The sequence below is a fragment of the Molothrus ater genome, chromosome Z (genome assembly GCF_012460135.2).
Source record: "Molothrus ater isolate BHLD 08-10-18 breed brown headed cowbird chromosome Z, BPBGC_Mater_1.1, whole genome shotgun sequence".
NCBI classification, from domain to species: domain Eukaryota; kingdom Metazoa; phylum Chordata; class Aves; order Passeriformes; family Icteridae; genus Molothrus; species Molothrus ater.
In genome coordinates, this window is record NC_050511.2 from 61,692,208 (window position 1) to 61,710,092 (window position 17,885).

Sequence of the window (17,885 nt, forward strand, 5' to 3'; positions counted from 1 at the left end):
TTTTGGTAGCGGGTATTACTTGATTTGCCGATCTGTGTTCTCCACACACACATGCTGTGGAGGCACTGTTGTCCACTTTTCTGCTTCTGTCACCATTGCTTCAGCATCCATTAGTCCAAATCCATAAAGGTGGCTCACTGCAAGGTACAAACAGAATGAATACAGTTATAGCATAAACCCTTGGATTTCATCATCGACTAACTCCAGAATGTCACATCCTAACAGGAGTTACTTCTTTTCTCTTCTTCCTTACTTTCACTCAAAGCTCCAAAATCTCATTGCCAAGAACAATAAAGACAATATCTAATTTGTTCAACAAATCTGCCACTGATTTTATTAAGTGGCATGAGGCACTACCTACACTACCTACTATGAGAACTACAGAATGCCAGTGACTAAAATTGCCTCTGGCTGCCCTTTGTCCATGTGCCTCAATTTAGCTCAGCCCTTTTGTATGACAAGGGGATATATGAGCATAATGAATGAGAGGAAGGTTACTTCTATTACTCAAATGCCAAACACATGCATGTGTATTCAGGGAAGCTAACTGAGACAAATTTGAGAATGAACAGACCACTTTGTAACTGCTGTATCCTCTCAACTTCCCTGAGTGTAGTAAGTAGCACTAGTGGATGCTCTTCTCTTCCTGTATATGGTATGCTTGTCATTGGCCAACCAACTAGGTAGATCCTCCCTCTCCCTAAAGCTGTCTGCTTGATGAGGGTGAAAAGCATTTACTGAATCAGCTGTGTGTTTTTGATTGCTATTCCAATTGAAACAGAGACTTGCAAAAGGGTTTTGGTGAATTAGAAGAGCTTCTAGCCACGATGTTCCATTGTGACAAATTGGTGGTCTTGATAAAATTCTGACAGCAGAAGGTGAAACAAAAAAGCTTCCACAGGAGGAGTTTAGATTGCAAATATTAGTAAATCAGTTTTTCTTGCTACCACAGAAACCCACAGAAAATTGTAAGTGCAAATTTAACCAGCAATGCAACAAAGCATGGTATAAATCCTTCCAAATGCATGTTGCAGAGGGTTTGTGAAAGCAATCTCTATATTGCCAAACCAAAATTCAAAGGACTCTATCTAAAAAAAACCCCAGCCTTCTCAAACAAATACAGTCCAAAGCTTAAGGATTACATCTTCCAAATATCTAGTACTGTCCAAAACTGCCAGCTGAAAAGGATTCTTCAATGCACCTCACCTTTTCTTGACAAGAAATAAGGGCAGAAAAGCATGTAGCATGGCCACCACCAGTCAGTGACCTTCAGATGGAAACTTATGTGACTTTTAAGCTATTTACCCGTATAATATTTTTCCCTAGTATGCACATTAAAAATGTCAATAAAATCTATGGAGTGAACTTTCTATCCTCCCCACCCTAACAAATACTTGGAAGACAGACTTTAGGAGGAATTTTCATCTAGGAGAAAAACTTACCACTCAAGGTTTTGTGGTTGTGGTATTTGTCCATGACTCAGTGTTTAAAATGTCTTGCATGAGAGCAGCAGTGTAGTGATAAGTTCTGCAGCTGATGTGATTTTTTCAGTTGAAAAAGAAATACTTTTCTTCCTTGAAAGGCCTTCCCATTGAACTAAAAATTTCCTGACAGAGAGGGTTACTTTTAAATCCTCCCATGTAGACTGACATTTGGCTGTCCAAAACAATTCCAATTCAAAGCCCTTGATCCAATGGGTTGGTTAGCAGCTGAAGGTACGAGCAGAGGTCCATAATTTTCAAAGACCAAATTACAGCAATTTAGGACAAAATCACATAGTTAAACAAAGTAGTTGTGTCTTAGAGAAGAAAAGAGATTTTTTTCTCTGCTATCTTCAAATTGTGCTTCTTCATATGTGTACATCCTTGTATTCCCATGAGTTATATGCTAAGATGCCTGTCCCAAAAGTTAACAATAGCCTGGTGGTCTACATGGAATTATGTCTTCTAAGAAATGCCTGGAACTGCCTCTGATTTGTATACAAAAGATTCTGAATTGACATTGTTAACCCAGATTAATCAAAGGCACTGCCTGAAAGGTTATGATGACTGCAGAGAGCAAAGTGTAAAATGCCTCCAGACCTTGCACCTACCTATTTATGTGCTCTGCATTATCACTGCTGTGCATTGCTACTGGGCTCAGCTTTTGCTAGGAATCATTACACATGTCAGAGGGGGTATTGGACTGTTTTGTACTAAGGTACTTGTCCTTCACAAATGAAATATGAATATAATATGAATATAATATGATACAATGTAAGCTGGTAGCTGAGGAGTAGACTGTTGCTTTTATTAAGCTGAAGGGTTGAAAATGTGATCTCCTTGTGTGACCAAGGTGTCCATCAGTAGAGCTATCTTGAATTCTTTCTCCAGTCAAGCAGCAGTACTAATTGATAATTTTTATTTTTGCAAAATCACAGGCCCACACAGAGCCTAACAGGTGCAGGGCATGTTTCAGAGAAAAACTTCCCTCCCACAACACGAAGTAAATACTAAGTTTTAGCTGATCTCTTTAATCTTTCTTAAAGATGTTTTCATCTTAAAGATGAAACAACATTTGTCATGGGTAAAGTCCATTTATTTACCCCTAGTGCAGTTCCTTCATTAGTACACTGCGAAAACAAGGCCTTCTGAGCTGCTGGAGAGACTTCCCCAGCTTTTTCATAATCTCCTTGTTTTTGTCTGAAATTGCTGTTGAAAATTCAGTAACTTTCTCATTTACATACAAAGCAACCCTCAAATCTAAAGTTAGGATGCATATCCCATTTGACTTGACTATGAGAAATATGAATAGCTGGTGTTCATAAATCATAACAGAGAATCATGCAGACTTCAGAAAAATTTGGCCCAGACACTAAAAACACAACATTTCCAGTGTAGTTAAACTTGATTCGTTAGGTTGCAGTTTCATTGCCTGTCATCAAGATGTCTCATCAGTAACTTAAACACTAAGCCTTCCTTGCTATTTTACTCATGTGACAAAAGGCTTGCATAAAATTTTCTCCCTACTATATTTTTGGCATTTCATATATCATGTCCTATGTACTGTGAAAGCAGCATTTGAAATGTAAACATTTTGTATACACATACCAAATGCTAAATCAGGAGAGAAATAGTAATAATTTCAGTGTGACAAATGAGGAATATGCACCTTCCTCAACTAGATTAATCTGTTTTATATGTCAACTGTAATGATCTGTGTATTTATGCCACAATAGGATCTTGATCCAAAATGAGATTGACAGAATAGGAGACTAAAATGTCCATTAATACTGTGGTTTCTTAAATATTGCTTAGCAGATCTAGAATATGTGAGCCTCTTGAGTTACTCTCAGCCCATAAATACTTTCAAGTGATCTACACCAATCTTTTACATTTGACATTTTAATTGCAAATAGAATGAACTAATTCTATAATGCTTTAACAATTTCATATTGCTTTTCTGTCATTTGCTTAGAATATTGAAATATTTCAACAAGGATAAACAACTGCATAACAAGAATTAGACAAAAAGGGGAGAAATGTCATGATGACACAGCTTAAACGGTTTTGTTTTGTCATGTCCTCTCTAAGACAACAATGATCTTGAATAATAATTCATCTTGTTTCAGCCGTATTCCTATTTCATGTCAACTTGGCACCAGTAACCTGTGACAACTGAGTGTGATTTCATAAACACATAACTGCTTTACAAGCAGTAACACAAGTGTGCAAGAAGATGCTTTTTCATTCTTGCTTTTAAAACCAACTTACTCATGGTTTTCAAATTAAGCAAATTATTTGTATTTCTGTATTTTACAGAGAACAATCCCTCAATTTCTGCACCTAAAACCAAATGAAACAGAAAATGAAGTATTTCCTCCTCAAAGGAGTCCCTGAAATCCAGGCATTTTTATAGACTCAGTATGGATGTGGGAAGACTGAGTTCTTACACCTATCACCACCCTAGAGAAGGTTGTGAAAAACATACAGTTGCCCGATAGATTTGTTTAAAAAGTGGCAGCTACAAAGATGCACAATGAGAATCTGAAGGGCCTCTACAGCATAGGATCATAGAAGCACAGAATGATTTGGGTTGCAAGAGACATTTAAAGCTCATCTAGTCTGACCTCTCCACTATGAGCAGGGACACCTTCCACTACACCAGCCTGCTGAAAGCCCTGTCCAATCTGGCCTTGAGGCATTTACAGGGATAAGGCACCCACAGTGTCTCTGGGCAACCTGTTAACAATGCCTCACCATTCAAATTATAGAATCACAGAATCACAGAATAATAAGGGGTTGGAAAGGACCTTAAAGATCAACTGCTCCCAACACCCTCTGCTATGGGCAAGGAAATTTACCCCTCAAGTTGCTCAAGGCCTTATCCAACCTGGTTTTGAACACTGACAGGGCTGGGCATCCACAGCCTCCCTGGGCAACCTGTTCCAGTGTCTCACCATGCTCACAGTAAAGAATTTTTTCCTAATATCTAATCTAAATTTCCCTTCTTTCAATATTCTCCCATTATACCTTATCCTATCACTACAGATCCTGATGAAGAGTCCCTCTCCAGCTTCCCTGAAGGCCTCCTTCAGATGCTGCAAGGTTGTTCTGAGATTCTACACAACCTTCCTTTCTCCAGGCTGAACAGACTCAACTTTCTCACCCTATCTTCACAGAGAAGATGCTCCAGTCCTTGTATGAATTTATCAGCCCTCCTCTGGACTTGCTCCAACAAGTTCCATGTCCTTCTTATGTTGTGGACTGTATACAGCACTCCAGGCAGGATCTCACCAGAGCAGAATAGAGGGCAGAATGACCTCCTCCGACCTGCTGGCCACACTCCTTTAAATGCAGCCAAAGATTGGATTGGCTTTCTGGGCTGCAAGTCCACACTGCTGGCCTGTGTTGAGTTTTTCATCAACAGTTGCTCTCAAATCCTCCACAGGGCTGCTCTCAATCACTTCTCTGCCCAACCTGTGGGTGTCTTGCATTGCCACAATTCAGGTGTAAAGACCTTGCACTCTGCTTTGTTGAACTCCATGAGGTTCACACAAACCCACCTCTCAAGCCCTTCAAGGTCCCTCTGGATGGCATCCCTTCTTTCCAGTGTGTTGACTGTACCACACTGCTTCATGTTGTCAGCAAATATGATGAGGGTGCACTTGATTGCACTGTCCATGTCACCAACAAAGATGTTGAACAGTATCTGCCACAGTGCTGACTGTGGAGGGACACTGCTTGTCACTGGTTTCCATGTGGACAATGGACACAATTCTGTGTGTGTGGCCGTTTTTAGCTAGTTTTTCACCCAAGTGGCTTATCCATCAAATCCATGTCTCTTCACTTTGAATACAAGGATGTTCAGTGGTACAATGTCAAACACTTTGCACAAGTCCAGGTAGATGATGTCAGTTGCTCTGCTCTGCCCCTATCCATCCATCCTGTAGGCCTATCACAGAAGGTCAGCAAATTTGTCAGGCATGATTTCCCCCTTGTAAAGCCATGTTGACTGTTACCAAGCACCATGTATAAAAATGTCCTTCATTATGTCCAGTCTAAATCTACCCTTGTTCAAACTAGAACTATTACCCCATGTCTTGTTACAAAAGACCATCATAAAAAATTTCTTTCTATCTTTCTTCTAGAAACCTTTTATATATTGAAAGGCCACTACAAGGTCTCAATGGAGCCTTCTCTTCAGGCTGAACAACCCCATCCCTCCTTGTCTTTTTCCTAGGAGAGGTGCCCAAGGGCTTTGAATGTTTTGAATATAGTCAGAAAAGTGTTAACAGAATACTTCAAAAAGTGTTTTTATTGAGATTCCAGTTATGTCTATGTCTGTTTCTGATTTGTGCATTAGTATAAATAATTTCTCCAGTAATATACTAACCATGGCTTTACCTGATAATAGATTTGACAAAAAAAGAAGAGACTGCTGGATTTTACATCTTTCTTTTTACCAAAAAGCTCCTATTAATTGATAAAATAAAATACAGACTGCCCAGAAAAGCTAGCAGGATAGCTAGTAGAAACTAAACCTCCAGTAACCAGTCTACCTTTTTGAGTAGCTTGTGTGCAACTCTGACACTGCTATGAGGCTTTCTGGTCATTAAAAAATAGCCTTAGAACATACCATCTTAAAACACTGAGAAATTAAATCCAAGATTCTATTTTCCTTCACATCCTTACTTATTTTATCTATTTCAGGAATTTGAAACTCAAGTGGTTATTAAAGAGACATTGGTTGACATAAGGCACTAGAAGCAAAGTACCCTTTTGGGCTCCCAGAGTCAGGCTCTACTGGTAGTGACAGCACATGCCACCCAAATAGTTCCCACCTCTCATGAGCATAAGCAGCTCCCAGGCAGAGGCCCTTAGTCTTGGGATTCACCTGGTCTGTGGTCAGCAGTGAGTATCCATGAGTACCAAGCACAGCCATGCCAACAGTTCCTGATTTACTCCTCAAAGCTTGTTTAGGAATGAGTAAACCAAGTTAATGAAGTCTTCAGAACAGATGGTGTTCACACATAGACTGTGCCCTGCATATGGGCATTATCTTACCCAGAGTCAGAGAAAACACCAGTGAGCTTTGCTGAAAACCTCGGCAGAGTGACCAGGGAGACTGGCTTACTTCTCTGCCTTTGAAGCAGCAGAGTTGTGATGGAAACAGAAAACCTGACTACTGCTGACTGGTGATTGCTATGAAAATTCTGCAGCAGGATTCTAAGACTTCTCTGCAGCAGCATTTGGCTGTAAGTCATAAAGCCTTTACCGAAGACATTAATTCACTTGAAATAAGACAGCTTATGTGAATGGAATAAATCTGAAGGTTATATGGGTTTAGAAGGGAGAAAAAAATGTTTGTTGAAATAAAGTTGGCTAAGGAGCATCTGCAGTAATAGAAGCTATAGTTTTTTAACTAGTGGTATTCTTTTTAAACAGAATTGTTTTTTTTTTAAATTTTTATTTTTAGCATGAGGATTTTTAGCACTGGAAAACATAGCAGTTTGCAACTTTTTTTAAAGTAAAAATGTATTTTGTGACTACATTGTGCAACACCTTGCAAAAAAATGTACCCATCTCCTCTATTAGGAGCAAATTCACCCTAAGAGATATATTTAGGATTCCTTGATATCTCAGAGGTGGACAAATACAATGTCATTCTATCAAACAATAAAATCATCTTTTGGTGAGAGTGTCTGTGCTAGTCTTCATCTCAGAACAGATAATGACAGGTGAGTGAAAGGCACTGTAACTGGAAATCCTGACAGATTGTTAGCAGGAGACACAAAGAGAGCATTTCTGTCCTGTCAGATTATCAGACACATGGCACCCCTCTTGTTCCATTCCACACTGAGGCTCTGTGTGTCCTGAAGTACTGGAACTCCAGCAGGATATTTACACTAATTCCTGACTGAGCATTCTGCTCCCTCAGATTTCATCAGAAAAAGGATATACAAACATGCAATAAATCACAGAAAAAGTTCATTGCAAATTGTTTAATGATAATGATGCTGAATAGAATAACTAGATAAATTATTAATTAACTAAGCCAACTTCACAGTATCCCTGTGGAGCTATGTAGTGGATGCTGATCAGTAACCTGAAGTAAAAGGAAGTTAAACAGTAAGCCAGCTACGGCAATAGCTGGCCAGTAATGTCAGAGTGGTGGGTGAGGTTCTTCATCCCCTGACTTAAAAGCAAATCCTCAAAAGCTGATTTTTCAGGAGGGAAAAAAGTATACTGTTATAAATAACTTCAGGCATCTAACTGAGCTGAGTTGTCCTATGTAGAACCTTATCTTTCCCTATTATTACATGAAATTCTACATCCTGACAGCATACATTAAAATACTACATTGTAGATAGTGTGATCTGTTTCCTAACTGGCCTGAATCCTAGTTCCATTAAAGTGGACACACTCTGATAAAACTACTGCCAGTTTTGTAACTACTGAAAGGCACTATAGCAATGCAACAGCAGTGAAGAAGAGCTTTGGTGTTCATAAAGGCAAGTGTTTGTTGTTTTTTTAAAAAGACAGACCTACCCCACTCAAAAGATATTCACCATTGCTATGGATGGATACAAGCAGGACAGATATTTGCTTAGAACATTCTTACAAGCATATCACATTGAGAATTAGTACATAAAGAGGTCATGTAACTTCCAAGTTACAACATTCTTTTAAAAATCAGTGTTCAATGTCTGCAGTTAAAATTTTTTGCTTTGGAGAATTGTATCAGTTTATCAGTAGTTTTTGAAATTTATTGATCCTGGTTTTTCTTTCTTAATACTGCAAAATAGAAATTTACATTTCACAGTAAGTGGCAGACTCTTATGGTTATGAGTCCACAGGGGAAGACTTTCAAACCTCCACTTCCTCCCTGTGCCCCAGTTCTTTACAGGGTTTTCATAAATGTCTGAGTTGGGCTTGTTAAAAGGAAACAATGTCAAAGGTTATCACTCTCATGGTGAGCATCCTGTTAGAGCTGTCAGTCGACTTGGCAATGTTTGGAATACTAGAGACCTGCAGAGAAATTGTGTATACCTTTATACCTAAGACAGACAGGAAGTTATCTCAGTTGTTGAGCTGAGGCACTAATTTAAATTCTTTGTCTGCTAGGCTCATCATGCTTTGGTTACAATTCTGAGTGCAATTATAGTAGAACATTAAAGCCTAATTTTGCCTTTTGCCTGCTGTTACTCCTGCTTTAGAGCCATTTAATGTGCATTTTAGAACATGTGTAAGTTTGACTTACAATATGTGACCCCAGGAAAGCAATCAATTTTAAGACAAAATCATGATGGATGTCCATCCATTTTCTGTTATGTATCCCAACACAGGCTTGAAGCTTCTGCTTGAACTCTGTTTTTACATTTTTACAGCTTCATTCCTTACTTTTCAGAGGGAACAGAAAACAGAGTGTTGCAGATCCAAAAAGTAAATGAAAAGCATTGATAATGAAGAATTTGAGGCTGGGAAAAGTAATAATGCCTGCCTGGCTTCTCTGAAAGATTCCCTCTCCTACTTTGTACATCCTCATTTCTGGAACTATACTGAGAAATTTCTGACCTTATATGTCTTTCAACTGGAAACAACATTGTCGGTAACCTCAGTTTTGTCAGGAAGAAAAAAAAAATTAATAACTACAATCTAGGCTGCATAATTCAAGATATTTTCCAGCTCCCTTCCCCAAATCCCAAAGAGGTATTTCAGTTCTTACTCAAGGCTAGCAGAACTCAGTTACCTGGCAATTTGCTTGGGTTTAACATACCTGGAAAAATCCTAATGCAATTTTAATACTAAGTTAAAGAAAATTTTATTTATAGCCAGAAATTGAACTGCTGTATGCAATAAGTAAACAAGAATCACCTGGAAAGATCACAGTGACCATCCAGTGAAAAGACAGTAATTTTAGACTTGCTGCTAAAACATACATGTTTTTACTCCACCTTTCCTCAGCTATCTTAATTTCCAAATCCAACCGCACATATTTTCTCTAGCTGCAGCAAGGATTTCGTATGAAGCACTTATAAAAGGTTATGATATTGATCTGTGACTCATGTGGTATTTAAATGTGGATGAGATTCTTGAGGACATGGATCTTTCCAACCATATATGTTCTATCAGTGCTGGGGGAGACATTTTCAGCCACTGTTAGACAAGCTAGTAATTGTAGCTTGTTTACGTCTATCCTTTCCCGGTGCTAAACTAAATACTGCCCTGACTTCAAACAACTTTCAGTCAGGAGCTAGGATGCAAAAAGTTCAGATTAATCTAATCAGTTCAGCTAACAGAAGGCTAATGCTTACCTATGTGAGGACAATATCTCTCTCAGACTTTACATCCACCAATCTGTTAAGGACAATCAGGTATATAGAGTTAGATTGCCTTTTTCAAGAATATGTTTGCTGTCAGCCTACTTAGAATCACAGAATCATTTGGGCTAGAAAAAATCCTTATGATCAAGTCCAACCACTAACCTTACACTGCCAAGTCAACTGCTAAACGATGTCCCCAGTTGCCAGATCTATACATCTTTTAAACACTTCCTGGGATGGTGATTCCACCACTTGCCTGGGAAGTCTGTTCCAATGCTTGACAACCCTTTCATAGAAGAAATTTTCCCTAATATCCAATCTAAACCCCCCTGTCACAATTCTTCTTGTTCTTGGCTCCTTACATGTGAGAAAAAACAAGAGCTCCCTCAACAGCTTCTCATCAGACTCAATAGCTCTGTTGCCTTTTTCTGGACATGCTCCTGCCCTCAATGTCTTGTTGTGAGGGCTCCAAAGCTTAACACAGGACTTGACGTGCAGCCTCACCACTGCCAAGTACAGGAGAATAGTGAATGCTCCGGTCCTGCTGGCCACACTATTCCTGATCCAAACCAGGATGTCACTGGCCTTCCTGGCCACCTGCGCAACTACTGGTTCATGTTCCAACTCTGCTAATGTTGATCAGCACCCCAGGTTCTTTTATGTCAGGCAGCTTCCCAGACACTGTTCTCCTGGCCTGAAGTGCTGCACATGGTTATTGTGATCCAAGTGCAGAACCCAGAATGCCACCTTGTTGCATTTCACAAACTGGCCCATTAATCCAGCCTGACCAGATTCCTCTGCAGAGCCTTCCTTCCTCTCCAGCTGATCAGCATTTCCATCCAACTTGGTACCATCTGCAAACTGAATGAGGGTGCACTTGATTTCCTTGTCCAGGTTATTGATAAAGACATTAAACAGAACTGGCCCCAGTACTCAGTCCTGGGGAATACCAGTAGTTGCAGCTGAATTTAACTCAATCCCCACCACTCTCTGGGCTCTCAGTCATTTTTTCATCCAGTGAACTGTACATCCATCTGAACCATGAGCAACCAGTTTCTCCAGAAGAATACTGCGGGAAACAGTGTCAAAGGTTGCTCGGTACGTGTCACATGATGGCACTTGAGATAATCTGGCCCATGACCTTCCCTGGCACAGAGGTCAGACTGACAGGTCTGTAGAGCCCAGATCCTTTTTCTAGACCCTTCAACTGGGACCTCTCTGGTTAACCAGGATGGCTGGTAAATGACTGAGAGTGGTGAGCTCTTGCAGCAGCTCCCTCAGTGCCTTTGTGTGGATCCCATACAGAACTGACCACATATGATTGTATGTATCCAAGTGGTGTGGCATGTCACTGACCATTTCCATTTGGATTATGGGGGTTTAATTCTTTTTCCCATTCCCATCTTCCAGTTTGGGTACCCAGAGAACAATGGGTCTTATTATAGGAGAGGTATTAAAAGGTAAAAAGGTATTTACTACTTCATTCGTTTCCTCATCCTTTGTTATTGCCTTTCCCCTTACAACCAATAAAGGATGGAGACTACCCTTAACTCTCCCTTTGTTTGTAGGAACAATGTATTTATACATTGTATTCATAGAAATACAATGTATTTGTACAATACAATGTATTTTTAGAAACATTTTCTAATTGCCTTTTACTGCAGGAGCCAAATTGTAGTCTAGTTGGGCTTTGGCCCTTCCAGTTTTCTCACTGCATAAACTCATGACATCCTTGTGCTTCTCTTGAGTATCAGCCAGGCTGGTCAACCTTTAATATTTCAAGGACAAAAATCCACTAGTCTAGCTAGCACAGGTAGCAGGTATTCCTCTCTCCTACACAGACCAATGCAACTTCATGTGTTTGGTGTCTTATTGACAATTAATGAAAGCTGGCATATTACAATAGCTAAACTCAAAGCTTCGGTTTCACTTGCTCCACCCACTGTGTGTATGAGCATTAGGGGTGGATAGGAGTTGATATTGGCTGCCAGTACCATGTGAAAATACCAGGAAGTATCTGTAAGAGTAGAAATCTTTTTATAGATGAACAGCTTTGATTGTTTGACATAACCATTTATGAGTTATGAGCTTGCTGTTTTCCAAAAGTCTTATGCCAGCTTCTGACAATGTTTTAAAAATATAATTTAAAATTTATTTACATTTTAAAGTTATTGAAAACATGCAGTACAGTGTTTATGAATAGTTTATTTGTCTTCTCGGAAATGCGCATGTTGTAAAGATATCTTCCTCATTTCTGAATTCCTGCCTGGCCTACTGGTTGCCACAAGATGAATCTGTCCAGTCTAGGTCCCCTAAATAGAAGTCTATATATACTTATCTCATTCTCACTCCCAGATTAATGCTCTGCTCATGCTCTGCTCACAACTAATATAATCACCAGTTTTATGAAATATTAAGCAATTATATTAAAAGGCTCAAAACCATTAATTGACTAATCCTTTTCAGTGGTCACTCTTCAATGGAAACAGCAGATACTTTAGCTAACCTAACGGGATGTGACATAACTCTGTTTTTACTCCCTGGAAATTGAGGCAATTTGGTTTCTCTAGTAAAAGTATCTCCTCTAGGGAGTAGGAATGCCCCAAAACTGAAAAAACTGGGTAGAATTTAATTTCATTTTATCTTATTTTTCAGTAGAATTTTATTTCAGCATACTGAAGTGTTATTTTCTGTGCTTCAAAGCCAGGAAGAGTGAAGTACATTCTCCAAAAATTTCTCTGCAAATCAGTAGTACTCCCTATGAATGGTCTATTTCTCCAGATAGAATTTCACAGTATGTGGACCTTCACTTGCAGACAAAGAACTGTTTATATGATTTGATCATTGTTCTTAAAACTGCAGTGTATCATTCTCTTTCAACTCAGAGACAAATCAGCATTAATGCAGTTTCCTTTTTATGAATGCACTTGCATGCTCTGTTGTTGACTAAACAGCTGACAGAACAAGGATTTGCATCCAATCTGCCATAGCAGAAACAGATCAACAGTTTTGATATCTTCACAAAAACAGATGCTCTCATGTATTTTTTCATAAAATCAGCTAATTAACTGCTTTAATTATTAAAAATCCCTCTATTGACAAATTATATGTACAATTGACTAAACAGAGAATAGCCTGAGTATTCAAGTCTTTCTTTTTAGACTACAAAATAACAAGTTCCTGAGAAAAGATGCATGCTGTCTGACAAGAAAACAATAAAAAAACCCCTACCAAGAAAAAATTCTTGCTCATTCTTGAGTTAATTCTATTGACATGAATTTAATGAGCACTGTTTACTTGCCAGAAAATTAAACAAATAACAAGCACTGCTTTAGCAAATCACTAGCTGTCCTAAGTGTTTTTCATGAATTAATCCTTCTTTGTATAAATGTAAGGCGTAAAAAAAGGAGCTCTTGAAACCAGTAATGACATCTGTGAGCTCTTTCTGTGTGTTCTGCAATGGCAAAACACTGCCAGGGACTATGGCAAGGAGAGGGTTGCCATGCAGACCAGCAAAACAGCCCTCTGAAATGGCATGCTGACCCACTTTCAACTACCAGCTCTTGCTGACCCTTTGTTGAGTGAAAGGTTTTTTCAGGTTTTTGCTGTTTACCACCCTTTCAGTTCTTATTTTTAAAGTGGCAGACCTGTTTTTCTCTTTATTCTTGTTTTCCTCTTTCTCCACCAGTATGCACTGAAGAAAGGTAGATTGTTTCTTGTGACTGTCTGCTGTAGATAAATAATTAAAAAAAAACTTTCACCCCCTCTTAAGAACATGCTGTGGAAGAACCATGGATCTTGTTATCAACAAGATTATGATACAATTCCTTAAGGAACTCAGTCTGATCAGAGTAGTTCATCTATGAAAAACCATACTTTAATTGTTACTCTTGGCGATAGTGAAGGATAATAGTGTAATATTATACTAAATATTGCCACGTGCAATTAAAAAAACTCTTTCAGTCTTGCCAGCAGTGGTGTGCAAATCCCCTTTTGAATTCAGGTTCGGATGTTGTGATTTAAACTAAATCTTTTGCTTCTCCTTCTTCCAAAACCAACAGGAGTTTAAAAAGAGATGTATTTTTATTGGAACCATGTCTTCAATCTAAGTTGCCAAAATAATTTAGCTAAAACTAATGCTTTTATTTGGGTTAAAGTTGATTCCTGAGCTGTGCAGAGGTCAAGCATTTAGCTCATCTTCCTCTTTTTCAATTTCACCATAGAGTCTACAGCAGAGTTCAGCCAGTTCAAGTTGTTTTTCCTGAATCCAAGTTACCAAGTCGAGCTTATCTATGTTTGTGACTTTCCACGAGTGGAGACAAAACCTTTTTTCATCCCTTTTCCTTACTATATATGTATTAGAGTGCATAGAAAAATGGTTCCAAGGATTCAGAACAAGCAGTGGTTCAACAGTGATTCAACAGTGCAAGTCCTGCTGCCAGTGCTGCTGCTGGTGTGACCTTAGTGTGACCTGTCTTTTGATAATGAGTGACAGCTGCTGTGAAATGACTCACAGGGTGTTTGCCTCTCTTGGGCAACAAGTGGAAAAACATTAAAAATATAGAATTTTGGAAGTAAGGTATGAAAAAAATTAGCTGTGTTTTATGTTACTTGAAAAGTAGTCTTTGACCCTCATATAGCTTCAATAAACTGATGATAGCGTCACCATCTCCTGATAAAACTTCTAAATCCTGGGAGATGTTTTGCAATTAAAAGTACTGTAATGTTATTGCAATTAAGGAAGTATCTATTTATGTTTATTGTGTGGCATACAATTGTAAATGGGATAAAACCAGGCCCTTAAACATCAGAACCTTCACATGATTAGGAGGCCTGATCAAATATCTATTTCTAAACACATTCTCTGTAGTTAGAGACTGGTTTGGATCAAAAAATAAAAAGGGTTTTTTTTTTTGTTTGGTTTCTATGCCATTGCAACAATGGCATAGGTCAGAATTATATATTAAAGATGCTCTACAGTAGCAGTGCCTTGATCCAAAATAGATTAAATATCGGCTTCAGTTTTAAAGTGAAACCAGGGCAAAGATTTGATAACTCTTGTATATTACATTTTTCTCTCAGGAGATCCAAGCACAAACAGATCTACTCTCATCTTAGAAGAGGTATGTCAGTACTGGGTGGAATTCTTATGAAAAGAGAACGAGAAATAAGCCATTCCAGGGTTTTGTTTAGGATGCAATACAAAGTGAAAGCAGAAAGGATGTAATGAATGGGAATCAGAAGAGAAACTGTGCTGAAATAAAATGTACAGATTCAACGTTCCATTTTAACCCATCCTGAAAGTATATATCCTATTTAAGGGCACAAGTGTTTACTTCTGCTTGCATTACAAAAGTGAAAAAATGTTTTAGGATGAGGTTTTTATCAAATTTTAGAGACAGTACAAAATTTTAGAAATCTACCCGACAGGTCACTGAAAAATGATTACATGTCTCAGGAATAGTCATGACAGCTCAAAATTCAATTTTATCCAAAATCCAACAGAATTCTCACATATAAATAATGTAGGATTTATCATATAAAAATAAAATTTGAAAATACTGTTTCATAATTCTAAATTGAAACTGACAATAATTCTGAGTGAGAACATGGCTGGAACCCAGAACTGCTACATTTTCAACTCTATACTACTTTATCAGAATACTAGATATAAAAAGAAAAATTAAACACCAAAAATTTGCTTAGTTTTCTGGCAGCAGTGTATACGGTATGGAACTGAAAGGAACTAAGAAGATCAGGCCAATGCATTTCGTACCCAACAGTTTTGTGCATTAGTCATTCTAAAAGGTTTTCCTTGTATGAGAGAAGATAGGCCGCTTCAGATCAAGGCTGAAAGGTCTCCAAACTATGCACAGCATAGTGTCAAACAAAATTATCAAATATTAGATTCTTGTGATAGCAAAGAAGAAAGAAAGCTCTCACCCTTATAACCAGCTGCATTGGTTTTCCAGTCATTAGCATTCAGATGTCCTGCACGTGAAGTCCTGACAATAATGTGCTGTACGTCTCTCCAGGTCAGAAATGGACTATGAAATAGGGATAAAACAAAGTCACAGATCAGATATTTTACCAGGATGTAGGGATACAAGGTCATGTAAGCCAAAAAGTATCCAAAGCAAAACAACTTTCATTTATCATCTCTACTTTCCTTTGCTCCATTCAAAATACATGTTCCAATTTTACAGAAAAACTGTATGATATTATTTATACAACTGGGAGGTTTGCCATAAGCAGACTGTAAATATATATGATAATATTCTGTTATATGAAACTTAAGGGAAGATGAATGAGTACATTTCATACAGAGGCAATTTTTATGACCATCAACTACTGTATCCTAATGAGTGCAAAGGAGAAGAAATCAAACTTTTGGCTTGCTGAAAATCTCTACTAAATCTCACTAACTGCTGCTCAAACTGGAAATTCCTCTAGACTTTCAGTTCCTATTGAAGCTATTCCAGGTGCCTCTGTTGTTATTAATTTGTCTACTATCCCAGTCTTGGAATTCACTGAGAGTCTATGAGTATTTTTCAAGAATTCCAAACAGTTGGATGGCTGGTGAGTTGCAAAGCAAGGGCCTGATTACACAGATAAGTATTCCTTTAAGGGATTCCTAATAACTGGTCCACCTGAAAGGTGAAAAAGATGCCATTTCTATCCTCACTGTGACATTAATACACATTTATCTTCTAGGACTAGGGCAAATCTTCAGGGACTGCAGTTTTCCTGTTTCCTCTATATCTACAACAGGGAGAATTTATTTTCTTAGAAGGCGATCTAAAGGTGCCAACATTCAGCTATCTTTTCTTTTTCCATCCAATTTTTCAGCTTTTCTATTACCTGCAAGAAGATGAATAGTATTCTCTTTAAAAATGCAGTGTAGTAGAGGGAATGATAAACTGAGCCATTAAACAATGAAGAGGAAAAAAGCATTGTGGCACAGAACACCAGGCACTAAGTAGCATTCTCAGAGCATCATTATCTGTCCCTATTGCACACACTGACACAATTCCCCTCAGCTGAAAAGAGACCAGAATGAAATTTATAAGACCCAAAACTGGCTGCCTACACTGCCCAGGACTATGCAGTCATTCAAAACCAGGGAAACCTTGGTTCTTAAACCAGATTCTTAACATATTTAACATATTTAAATATTCTGTTGTATTTAACGAGAACAGATGCCTTCTCTCCCTGAGCATTTTTTTAAAAACAGTACTATGCCTATAGGTAGCTCTTTTACTTATGGTGCAGTTTCTCACAGGCTTCTGGAGTAGAATGACAGTAATTGTTTATCCAGTTGGGCTAGTAAAAATTACTGACATAAAGATTAAAAAAAGTCATGGCAAAAGTAAGGCACATTAAGGGTTTGTACCCTTAATGCTTCTACATGTCCTGTACAACATCATTTTAATCAGGTTCTAGCTCTATTTCACAACATTCAGTTTATATTCATGCCACATATCCACAATTTCCGCAATGCATCCTGATCTCCTCATGAGGCAGCATTGAAAGGCTTTGCCATAGAATCTGCAGCCACAGAATCACACAATGGTTTGGGCTGGAAGGGACCTTTAAAGGCATTTAGCCCAAGCACCCAGCAATCAGCAGGGACATGTTCAACTAGACCAGGTTGCTCAGAACCCAGTCTGAACTCACTTTGAATGTTTCCAGGCATGGGACCACCTCTGTGGCAATGTGTTTCAATGTTTTACCACTCTAATTATAAGGGGAAAAAATCAATCTTTTGCATTATCTTTATATTGGTTTTTAGGATAAAATCCAGACAAGCTGTGATAGGGCATGATGTATTCCTTTGGATGAACAGTGGGGTAGGCAGCTATACATCCACCAGCAATGGTGTTCTAGTGTACCTGTGTCAAATCTGCAGTGCACACAGAGATAAAAAATCTTAAGTGCCAAAAACCTAACGAACAATGGCCTGATATGCAAGCTGATAATGATGAAATTGGGAGGAGAAAACCCCTGAGAGAAAGGCATCTGAATTACATATTTTATTGTGTCATCTCCAAAGGAACAATAAAATAAGACTGTCCAAAAG

The 17,885-nt window shown here is 38.4% G+C and overlaps 1 protein-coding gene across 2 annotated transcripts in view; it reads right to left on the minus strand.

Moving 5' to 3' along the window:
* The window catches only part of PCSK5 (proprotein convertase subtilisin/kexin type 5), a 227,476-nt gene that overhangs the window by 80,721 nt on the left and 128,870 nt on the right, over nucleotides 1-17,885 (minus strand). For both annotated transcript variants that reach the window (XM_036402993.1, XM_036402994.2), the window contains exons 10-11: nucleotides 15,749-15,852; nucleotides 20-137 (exon numbers count right to left, since the gene is read on the minus strand). In XM_036402993.1, coding sequence (XP_036258886.1) covers nucleotides 20-137; nucleotides 15,749-15,852 — 222 coding nt within the window. The remainder of the gene's footprint in view (nucleotides 1-19; nucleotides 138-15,748; nucleotides 15,853-17,885) is intronic.